We start from the raw sequence: 12,500 nt of genomic DNA on the forward strand, positions 1-12,500 counted from the left end.
GACCCTCAAAATAGAATATGGATTAGATACTACAATTGAAATAATTTTCAATGAAATAAAACTTTTGTTGAGTTTTATCGATGCTATGTGTTGAGGTAAAATCCTAACAACGCCCACTGGACGCCAGATATAAAATACCAAAACACAAAGCTGTCAGTGAAATAGTTACCATAGGATTTATCCTGAGAAAAGACCGAGATAATTTGGGCGTCAGCAAAGTGAGCAATAGTGGCAAAGCTTCTTGTTCATGTGGAAAAAAACGAGATGCTGGTGGCCGGGCACGAACCCGGTTTCTCAACGTGGAAATGCATTACCTAATCCGCTCGACCATGCTTCACAATTTAATATCTTATCCTTACACATAGCAACAACGAACTAACATTCAGTTCAGTAAGTATAGGTTTGATTGCCTACCCCCCCCCCCCCATTTTTTTGTAAAGTAACTCAATGCCGTTGCCAGATTTATATCATCGTCACCCAGCCATCCATTCCCCACTCTCATTATTGCATGACTTCGTCACAAGAAGCAACACGCAAATCTGATAGACTTTTGGTATAGACTTGACCTATTTCTCAATCTGTGTAAATTGAGAAATGTCGGTGAGAAATCACGACTTCCGGTGTTTTGTTTTTTGTTGGACTAGGTCGTATATTCGTGTGTGTGTGTGTGTGTGTGTGTGTGTGTGTGTGTGTGACATAATATTGTCTGTCTTTTTTTGTCTGTGGCCAGCTAGGGTCACGTGATGTGATGACATCAAAGGTTCTACCGGCCCGGAATATTCTAGAAACTCAATAACTCCAGGCCGAGATTTTCCTAAATGGAAACCACAGGAAATCCAGATTATTGTGGATTCCTTACGAGTTAACTGGGTAAAAGGTCCTACTTTTGAGACTCAGGAAATGTTTGGAATTCCTGTGTTTATTTTGGTCTTGATTATTATCAGCTATAGGGAATGAGATTAGCGGAAGAGTAGCGTCCCTTGATTGGACGTCACCCATCGCGACGACGAGAGACGCATGCGCACAACCAACATGACGTTCTCTCTCTAATAACTTTTCCGCCGGTGACGTCACAGACTATGGGTGACGTCCAATCAAGGGACGCTACTCTTCCGCTAATCTCATTCGCTATACAGGCTATGTCTATACAACAAAAAATTATTACATTAGAAATGTACTTACGCACATCATCATTATGCGACATCGTTTGTTTTGTTCGACCCAAAGCCCTTACAGTGCTTGCGACACATTTAGGTCAAATTAGCGCCAGTATAAAGAAAGAAAACGGGATATTCAAATGAATTGTAGATTTTGTAATTAAGAGCACCTCAAAAAGTAAGGCACAGAGGATTGGTTCAAATTATAGGAAACAGAAGTAGACTCCAAGGGCAAACCATACTATCAGTGTACCTAGTTTGAGATTATATAAAAGTCTCATCCAAACTCGAGCACATAATTAAGATAAATAAAAAATAAATTGAATCCAAACTATTTTTAAACATTACTTATAGTCTATAAAAATACGGTTAATTGCAAGTTGGTGGGTGTGAGTTCTGTCTTTGGACGGGATCACAAGGGATATGACTAGTTTCATTACTAAATGGTTGTAGAAAACCGTTATTGCATGTTACCATCTGGATTCCTTGCAGCTTTCCAACATGAGAACATACCGTCAAGCTGTCATCTCGCGAATTTGATCTCTTGGATCTCAGACAAAACGTGTTGAAGATCGCAATGCTTCACCACAGTTATACAATTCTTTAACCAGTTAACTGCTGTATTCTGGAAAATCACGTTTTTTAAATTTTGGCCAAGAAAACTCGTCCTTCAAATATCGATTGATTGAAATGACCCTCGTCTTGGCAATAATAACTTTCTCAAACGTGGTTTTAGAATTTTTTTTGTCATGCCAAGATCATCGCGAGGCCCCATGTATTATTATTATTATTGAGCATTTCTTGACTATTTATATTGCGTGATATAAATAAATAAAATAAAATTTCCTTTATTCATCCCATAGGGGAAATTTTTCTCTAGGGTCTATTCCTAGGAAGACTGGAATAACCCAGGCGTCAGCCGCAGTGCGGCGCCGCAAATTGAGCTAGGGCGAGGTGACTTGCTCAAGGCCACGCAGCGCAGCGACGGGTGATCGAACTCGGTATCTTTCGGGTACGAAGCAAAGACTGTACCGCTGAGCCACGCTAATCCCCAATATATATATATATAATATATATATATATATATATATATATATATATATCCACTGTACGTGCCCAAAGCGCTTTACAATAGATCCCAAGCCAGCAGCAGTACATTTCATTTAGGACAAGACACGACTATAGACTAGTTGTCCATCAGCGCCATTAGGTCCATGGCGCCGTAGTTGATTCCGATTTCTATAGATAGTATGCGCTTGACTAAGGAGTTCACAACATTGCCATCCGGAAGTATAACGGACCAACACACAAAACTTTGTGTAACCATCATCGTTTATAGTCAGGTTAATACAGTTTAGTGCGAATTACTCATAAACGCGGATGGCAAAAAAACTAGAACAAAGACCAGAGTGACGTCAACTTCGAACTATCTATAGCGTGAGACGGACTATACCAATTGCTTGATGTCCTTTGGTAAGGAAGCTAGTCAATCACAAAGTACTTTCCGTCAGATCTAACAGACCCAGCTACCTACCCAATCACGGTTGCGTTGACATTATGGGGGTCAGAAAAAAAATCTCGACTACAACAGGGATCGTTCTCGGTCCCTTTGGGTCTGGAGCGAGTGCTCAACTACCTGAGCTATCGGGACCCCCCCCCCCCCCCACCAGACCATAGACTAGCACGTTATTCAAGTGATAGTAAAGATTTGAAACTGTCCATGTAAACGAGATCCACTTCAGAAGTCATTGGTATAATATTGCAAAGTACTTTCCGCTGGATATTAACAAGACCCAGAAAACCAATCCTGGTAATGTGAGGAAGAAAAAGGCAAGAATACCCCGGCAACATCATCGTGTCAATGATTTTTTTTTAAAAAGACAAGCTTTTTGAGCGCAATATCCACCAGACTTGCTCAAAGAGCTTTACAGGGTGTTCCTGACCAACAGCAACACGTAACATGTAGAAGGAGACATGACGCCTGTTATGCGATTGTACAATTTTCCAGACAGAGACAATGCTGTTAACGGCCAGGTACTCATTTTACACCTGAGTACGGTGAGAAAATGTGAATAACTAGCCTTTTCTAATGACTCAACTATGCGCCGAGCTAGCCTTTAAACACAGGACATTCCGATCCGAAAGCGAATGTTATACAACAAGACCACATAGCCGCGCAAAAAGATAAAGGATGTCATCACTCGAGTGGAATAAATTTGTGATCACGAAGTGAATCAGTTTCAAATTTATTTATTTTTTGTTATACGATTATCATCGATCGACGGTGATCCCATAAAAACCGACACCGAGAATCAATTAGTAGCAGGGTGACCAAATAAAAGCGCTTCCCGCCATCAAATGCATCTATTAGAAAACACAGCGGGTCCCAGAAAACAGAACTGGAACTACTCACCACCGTGAATGATGTAAAATCATCTCGTAATGTGGGCGATTGACATTATAGGATGTTGAGTGGTTCCCATGAATGTATAGGAATGTGGAAAGGGAGAGGGAAGAGAGAGAGAGAGAGAGAGAGAGAGAGAGAGAGAGAGAGAGAGAGAGAGAGAGGGGGGGGGGGGGAAAGAAGCGAAATAAGTAGAGGTGGTGGGGTGGATTATCTTCCTTGTACTGTGGAAACACTTTTGCGTTTAATTCAAAAAGAAATTGATTCAAATATCAATGGATTAAGATGGCTTCCATCTTGTCAAAAAAAAAGTTAAACTTTTTATGAGGTCTCAGATTTGAGATTTTTTGACACTATTTGGGTCATCTAAATGATTGATATGGAAGTAAATTCTGGCTAAAAATCAAATGAAAAAATAAAGTGTTTAGTGAGTGAATTCTAGTATATAAAATCTTGATTTACACTTATATAAAGAAGGAAAATGACAGGCCAGTGAAATGTCAGATTGGAGAATTTATCGCTGAGAGGCAAGAATCAATTAAAACGTTCTTCAAAGAATTTCTTGTCTATTTTTAGAAATTGAAGAGCTATTTTCAGATTGCGTTAATTTTATATTGATTACATCTTAACATCTTCTTTGAGAAGGCAGATATTCAATATTTAAAATAAATCTCCTGTTTTTAAAAGAAGTCGTTTATCGAATCAAATGTTTTTATTTTCTCAATGTCCTACTTTCAATGTTGACCTCAAGAAAGTTTCCATAGCTATGTGGTCTTGTGGTATGACACTCATTTTCAGATCGGAAGGTCCCAGGTTTGAGCCTCGCTCGGTGCATAGTTGAGTCCTTGGTAAAGGCTCTTTACTCACATTCTCTCACCGTACTCAGGTGTAAAATGAGTACCTATCCTTTAACAGCGTTGACTCTGTCCGCAAAAAAAAAGTTTATTTCGCCTAACAGGCGTCATGTCGCGTTCTAAATTTTGCATGTTGCTGTTGTCCCGGATGCCCTTTGTAAAGCGCTTGGATCACGTTGAGTAGATATTGCGCTATATAAAAGCTAAAGTTTTTTGGTTCTGCTAACTATTTGTTTTGTTGTTTGTTTTTTTTTTGTTTTTTTTTTTTTTGTTTTTTGTTTTTTGTTTTTTGGTTTTGGTTTTTGGGTTTGTTTTTTTTTTTTTGGGGGGGGGGGGGGAATTCCAAAAAATATATCAAAGTGAATCATAAGGGAACTGACGGGGTGTGAGACACTATTCTAGAAAGTTTTGTTTGATAGAGTGCCAGACAAAATGGAAAGAAAAATACAAGAAAAGATTAACTCTCAAAAAAATCAGCCTAGCGAGTGAGAATGCAGTCGAGGCAAGCTGATTAAGGATGATTATATTGTATTTGTCTTGATGTTTTGTCTGACACTGTTTCATATACACTATTTTTCAGGTCTTTAATTTGCTCACGTAGGACCTTGGCTCTATTGGGAAGCAATAGGATTCAATAGTCTGATGTCACGTCCGCCCAGCAACCAGCAGCTTGGCTTTAAGCAAAGAAAATCGGTATTTAACATGGCATGTGATCAGAATGTAAAAAAAAGTCAAAACATAATCAGATTTGTAATGTTTTTCTCCTCTTGATACAATTTTATGCTCGTCGGAGAAGTATTTCATAAGGGCGGTGATGGATTAATAAAGGCCATTGTTCCGATAGTTTAGAACCAGTTGCCATGCGTCATTACGAGGGAAGTGACGTCACGACTGTTGAACCCTATTGCCATCGACGAACACTTATCAACTTAGTTGATGTTGAGCTACTTGTCCGCTTCCTTTCCTACTTGTCTTACTATTTGCTTTTTAAATAAGGAATAAAAATGTGATATCGAAATACTGGTTCACATTTCATTAGAAGTGTAAAACTACTCTTCAGGAGGACTGAATATATTATTATTATTATTATCATTATTATCATTATTATTATTATTATTATTATTATTATTATTATTATTATTATTATTATTATTATTATTTATTATTATTATTATTATTATTATTATTATTATACCCTGTGTAAATTTATCTTCTGATTTCAGAGTAATGTCATTTTATTTTCCATTCTAGATATATATTATGCTGGTCGTCAATAAAGACCATCCACCCATCCTTGCTTTTTTATGTCCCGTAATCCTTAAATCTACATATCCATCCTGCTACTAAAATAGTTGTGCCACCTAATGAATCAATATGTAACATGTCCTACACGTTAAATGTTGCTGTTGACCAGGGACCCCTTGAAAAGCGCTTTGAGCACATTTAGTGGATATTGCGCTTTATAAAGCTCAATAGAAAAATATAAAATTTAACCTATTCATTATTAGCCCACCGAAAGATTGGTTACATTTTTTTTCTAATTGAGCTTTTATATAGCGCAATATCCACTAAAAGAATGTGAGTAAAGAGCATTTTCAAAGGACTCAACTATGCCGCAACCGTGGCTCGAACTCATGACCTTCCGATCCAAAAGCGAGTGTCATAGCACAAGACCATAATATAGCCGTACATTACATACACACTTCCAAGGATTTCGGAACCAGAAAAGTAGAAGGTGTGACGTCAGCTTTTGATCCATATTCCTTTATTTATTATACATAATTACGTTGATACTGCGAGACGGTTTTGTGGAGAGACATTCGCCTTTGGATCAGTGGGGACTTTCCACCTGTCCCACATGTACCCGATGTGGGCAAGAACCTGAAACGGCAGAGCATCTAGTTAACGGTATGTTGTGACGATGCTACCGGGCGGGTTCGCGACAGGGCACGAGTGCGGACCGGACTTAACTGATTGAGTCGATCGTCATAACATAGTAGTGTGAGAACCATAAGAAGCTGCTGCCTTCGGACCTGTAGATTTCAGGTTCGAGTCCCGCTCTGCGTGGCGTACAGTTGGGTCTTTGTAAAAGGCTCTTTATTTAGTCTCTCATCGCATTAAGGAAGAGACAGTGGGAAAGAGAAAACAAAAAAACAAAAACAAAAACAAAAAAAAAAAAAGAGAGAGAGAGAGAGAGAGAGAGAGAGAGAGAGAGAGAGAGAGAGAGAGAGAGAGAGAGAGAGAGAGAGAGGAGGGGTGGGAAGGAGATGGGAGGAAGGAAACGGACAAAGCTATGGACATGATCCAAATCATTTTCCGACGTGATAGTCTAAATATAGCACAAAGGGCATTGATGAATCACGTGTTCAATGCCTATATATAGATGAAATCTGATGTAATCTTTAAAATGTCCCGAATCGGCGATAGAATTTAATTAATTGTTGAATTGTCTCCCCGAGGCAATCCAGAAGTTCATTATTAATGATGCATGTACATCCATTAATTTTTTCATCAAAAATGAGGAAATAAATCTCGCTTGTTTACGAGACTGGTTCCTTGATATAAAACTTGCATTCATCAAACCACAGTCGTGCAATGTTTTAAATCAATGAATGAGTGAATAAACAACAAATGTCACCGCAGCCTCCCTTAACAGTTTTTGGATTTGACAACGAATGCATTTCTTAGCACGGCTATGTGGTCTAGTGGTATGACGCTCGCCTTCGGATGGGAAAGTCATGGGTTCGAGTCCCGATCGGTGCATAGTTGAGCCCTTGGAAAAGACGCATTACCTACTCACATTCTCTCACCGTACTCAGGTTAAAATGAGAACCTGGCTGGCCGTTAACAGCATTGTCCGAAAATAAATTGTACTATCGCCTAACAGGCGTCATGTCATGTCTCGTCCTCTCTGCTAAGTGTTGCTGATATTGGTCAGGGACCCCTTGTGGAAAATAGTTTTGGGCATGTTTGGTGTTTGGTGGATAATGCGCTATATATATATATATATATATATATATATATATATATATATATATATATATATATATATATATATATATATTCATAATATTTTTTTAAGCTCAATCTTAAGACAAGCCTTACAGCGCAACATTTGAAAACTCATAGTCTAACACTGGCTCTAAAGGGGGTCAGTTGCCACCATTTAAATCAAGGTTTCAGGTTTTTCTCTTTTTTTTTTTTTTTTTTTTTTTTTGAGAATGAGAATTTATTTACGTATTATCTATTTTTTATTTATTTTTTAATTTAATTATTTTGTTTTGTATTTACTTGTTAATGAATTTTATTGTACAATAATATTATGTTCATTTTATATTTTATTGAAAAAAAAATTATATTTATTTATTTAAATATATATCTTATGCATGAGACAAATTCCCCGTATGAGATAAATAAAAGGAATTTAATTAATTTAATGTGATTTAATTTAATTTGATTTGATTTAGTTAATTATCAACATTAACCATTGATAATGCCGTTTTGGTATGATTTATTACATCTGAGGTCAATGTGATCGGAGAATGATTTCAAACATCATTTCGCAACAATGTTTTACGGCAATGCCTTTTAAAAAGTCCATTAATTATAGTTTTACTTCAACCTTTTTTTTAATGGGGCGGAGTGGCCAAGTGGTTAAGGCATTGCACTGCGATCCGGAAGGTCCCTGATTCAAGCCCAGCCCGCATCAGGCACTTTCTTTTTTTTCTTGAGCAAGATTATTAACCCCCACTTTGCTCACTTGGACAACCTGGGTGATTTCTGTTGACATCAGACATTCTGTTTGATGGATTATCTATATTCCTTCTTGAATTGTCTTGGCAACGGGATCTTATGGTGCCGTTGCGAAATGGAAAAAAAATATTTGAATTTGATTGCGTGGAAGGCTACCTGAAGACTGGGATAGTAAAAAAAATTAAAAAACAATTAATGCTATATGCGAAATTGTCGTACCAGTAAGGTCGTGGGTTCGAGCCGTCATCGCCGCGAGATTAAAAAAAAAAAATTCTCTTTTGTCTTCTGTCACTTTTCTACTCACTTTATTCCTTGTTGTATACTGATTTTTAATTTGTTTGCTTTGAGCTAAATCACGAATACGGCGACGGTTACATAAATATATTGTTGTTGTTGTTTATTGGAATCTATAAAATCCTTTTTGCAACAATTGTCATACGCCCCTACCTCGTGATTATTATATGATCAACATAGTACCTATATTATGGATGGAGCCACTGTTTTCTGAGGGTCCGTATGTAAAATATTCTTAATAATAAATAATATTTTCTTTTTAAAAAAACACCCTTTATTCATCCCATAGGGGAAATTTGTCTTGAGGGTCTATTCGAAGGGAATTGTGCAGTGCAGCGCCGCAAATTGAGCTAGGGGCGACATGACTTGCTCAAGGCCACACAGCGCAGCGGTGGGTGATCGAACACTGTACCTTTCGGACACGAAGCAAAGACCGTACCGCTGAGCCACGCTGCCCCCCCCCCCCCCCCCCCCCCCCCCCAATTTTACATCCAATAATGTTGTTTCAAAGAAACGTTCCACGTCTGGTATTTTACTCATTTTCTAAGCTGTTATATTACTCTTTCTTCATTTCTTTTTAAACACCTAGCAAACGGTATTGTGTTGGAGACTAAGAAGTAAAGGAGCAGGCACCGGTGTAAGATAAACAACAGAACAAGAGTGTATGAAAGGTGCCAGACAAAGCAAGAAAGAAAACTACAAGAACAAAAAAAACAAAAAACAACATCCAATCGATGTCGATTGGGGTTATTTTTGGGATGTTTCTTTTTTTTATTCTTGCATTTTTTTCTTTCCTGCTTTGTCTGGCACCTGTCGTACACTCTTGTTCATATCTTTGTGTTGGAAACTAAAGTACTGGATTTGATAGAGTACAGTAGTTTTTTTGCATGTTCAAATACGAGGGAAGATTACTCGGAGAGCTCAAATAATGGTTCCCAATTTGTCTGGCATGAAATGGCTACGGTGTCCCAGACTAGTTTTGGATTTGTCTGAATTTGTTTTTAGATATTTGGTTACTTTGGACGATACGGGCCGGCTAGTGTTGTTGCGTTGTGACGTATATGCGGCCCATCGAGTCAATGCGGTGTTATGTCAGAATGATCAAGATGTATGTAGAAATTTAAGTCTAGGGTCATAATTTTTAAGAATTAGTAAATTTAAGGCTTGGAAATTTAGGAAGGAAAATTCAATTGCCTCATATTGTAAGTCATTTATTTGATTTAAGGGAGCCAGAAAAAATAACCAATAAATTTCTCTAAGAAAAGTGCAATGAGAGACCTCTATCTGTTCAAATCGGCGGCTTTTTGTACATATAAAAAAATGAGCTTTATGTAGCGCAATATCCGCTAAATGTGCTCAAAGCGCTTACAAAGGGTCCCTGGTCAACAGGCGATATTACAAATTTTCGGACAAAGACACGCTGTTAACGGCCAGGTACTCATTTTACACCTGATTACGGTGAGAGAATGTGAATAAAGATCCTTTTCCAAGGACTCAACTATGCGCCCAGCGCGAGGCCGAACCCAGGACCTTCCGATCTGAAAGCGAGTGTCATACCACTAGACCACATAGCCGCACAATATATTCAAAAGAGATGGAAATATACCTGCTGATATATCAAATAACTCTCTTTATAACCCCGTCTGGGCATCAGAAATAAAGTGGACCACCCACTTCAATTCACATTATTCCAAAACTATAGAGACTTAAAACGCCACCAAAATAACAACAAAAACAATGAAAATCTATTGACAGTATGCGCTTGGCTAAGAGGCTCACAACAATGCCATCCGGAAGTATAATGGACCAACACACAAAACTCTCTTTAACCAAGAACTTTCATAGTCGGAATAATACAGTTAAGTGAGAATTACTCATAAACGTGGATAGCAAAAAAAAAAAACAATAACAAAGATCTGAGTGACGACAACTTCATTCAATCTAAAGGAAGATCTTCTGACAATAGCATCCACAGCTAAAGAAAGACAGTGTACTGTGGAAGGAATTGACAGAGACGATTAGAGAGGCAGCCGAGGAATTCCGATTGGATGATTAGGAAGCGAAAGGGTCTAAGTCAAGTAAGTCAAAGGGATAATGAGTGCTCAATTTTAAGCATTATGTTTATCACGACTTAATACTTATAGTATTAGTAAAGTAGTACTAAAATTATATTGTATTGGTGACTTACATCCATCCCCCCCCCCCCCCCCCCCCCCCCCGCCCACCGTTCCCCTTCTTGTCTGTTTTATATAATGGCGAGAATATTGAAGTCACGTGTAGAATAGGCATTATGAATATTGGAGTCTTGAGTTTTTGTTTTGTTTTGTTTTGTAGAGAGAGGAGTGAGAGGTTTGGTGGGGTTTTTTTTTTGTTTTTGTTTTTTGTGGCTGGGGTGAGTTGTCAGTGAGATAGACTGAATTCAATATTCAGAAGAAGAAGAAGAAGAAGAAGAAGAAGAAGAAGAAGAAGAAGAAGAAGAAGAAGAAGAAGAAGAAGAAGAAGAAGAAGAAGAAGAAGAAGAAGAAGAAGAAGAAGTGGTGTTGGAGGAGGAGACAACATTTGCTTGACATAAATCATGAATAGAGAAATAGATTATCACTCACTTGGTGACAGGCCCGGTAGATTGAAAACTCGCTGTTTCTTGGATGCCATTGTTTGTATGTTAGTATGTCTGTCTTTATATTTGTTTGTTAGTCTGTAATAGGTTGACTTGGGCTATTCAGTGCAGATTAAACATCATACTCTCATTGGATGGAGATGGTCTTTGAATGATAAGAAAAGGCTATTCAGTGCAGGTTGAACATCATACTTTCATTGGATGGAGATGGTATTTGAATGATAAGAAAAGGCTATTCAGTGCAGGTTGAACATCATACTTTCATTGGATGGAGATGGTCTTTGAATGATAAGAAAAGGCTATTCAGTGCAGATTGAACATCATACTTTCATTGGATGGAGATGGTCTTTGAATGATAAGAAAATGCATTAGTCACATGACATTTAAACTGTCTTTTATCTTATGTGAATTCCGACGATTGGGATGTTGAACACAGAAATTTTATATTCTTGATGTCAAGAAATTCTTACTTGAGGTTGAAAGTGTTACTAGCTCCCCAAAATGGCAAAGGCTAAAGCTGCTCCTCAGATGAAATGGTGAGATTGCATAGGGAATCATGAATTCTGAATTTGCATCATTTCCGTCCACCTTCAACAGTGTCTGTTCCAAGAGAAATAATTGAAGATTTTGCAACTGTAATGAAATGTCAATGGTTTGATACGAATTCTAAAGGCAATGCAGTGCTGTTGACGTAGAATTCACAATGTCGTACGGGAGAAATACTTAAAGGCATACCAAATGGTGTGAAATCATACTCTTGGGATCTGGGCCTGTGTCAGCTGTGACCTCACGTGCTGGTAGACCATATGTGAAATCCAATAAACCTTTGGAAAGAATGATAGAAAATGAAACAGTCGGCACAAGACAAAAAAAGGATAAACTTAATCGTCGTGGGTGGTTGTTTAGGTAATCTTGTTGAAAACTAAAATCTAGATATTTTCATAACTCTGATCAAGGGAGTTTACTTTAATAAATGAATATAAACGCAATCCTTCTCCAGAGGAGTTCTGTTTCGTTTTAACTTGGTATTATACCAAATGTAGTCAGCAAGGTTCTTATAAGTCATAACAGACAATATATTGCATTTATTAAGAAAAAAAAGGATATGATTATTACAACTATGATCGGTTTTACTGGATCCTATATCTTTCCATTCTTTATTATAATTTATCCCATACCACTTGGTGAGATAGAGAAATAAAAAAAAAATGAGGTCCTCCAGATCCATAAGGCCCATGGAGCAGGAGTTTTATCCCGGTTTCTATAGCATGAAACGGACAATAACTATTGCTTGCTACCCTTTGGATAGGACGCTAGTCTATCGCAAACTACTTTCCGCCAGATCTAACAGACCCAGCTACCCATTCACTGCTGGGTAGAAAGAGGGCGGGGAGGATCAAAATAAATTCTCGACTGCACCC

General features: G+C 37.9%; 1 protein-coding gene across 1 annotated transcript in view; it reads right to left on the minus strand.

Moving 5' to 3' along the window:
• Positions 1 to 12,500, minus strand: part of LOC144970597 (BTB/POZ domain-containing protein KCTD12-like) — a 139,890-nt gene that overhangs the window by 113,138 nt on the left and 14,252 nt on the right. The window contains exon 2 of the mRNA XM_078910385.1: positions 11,066 to 11,903. Within this exon, the coding sequence (XP_078766511.1) occupies positions 11,066 to 11,114 (49 nt within the window). The 5' untranslated portion in view covers positions 11,115 to 11,903. The remainder of the gene's footprint in view (positions 1 to 11,065; positions 11,904 to 12,500) is intronic.

This window comes from Berghia stephanieae, chromosome 4 (assembly GCF_034508935.2).
Source record: "Berghia stephanieae isolate SIO BIC M18660-M18661 chromosome 4, UCSD_Bste_1.3, whole genome shotgun sequence".
Taxonomy (NCBI): domain Eukaryota; kingdom Metazoa; phylum Mollusca; class Gastropoda; order Nudibranchia; family Aeolidiidae; genus Berghia; species Berghia stephanieae.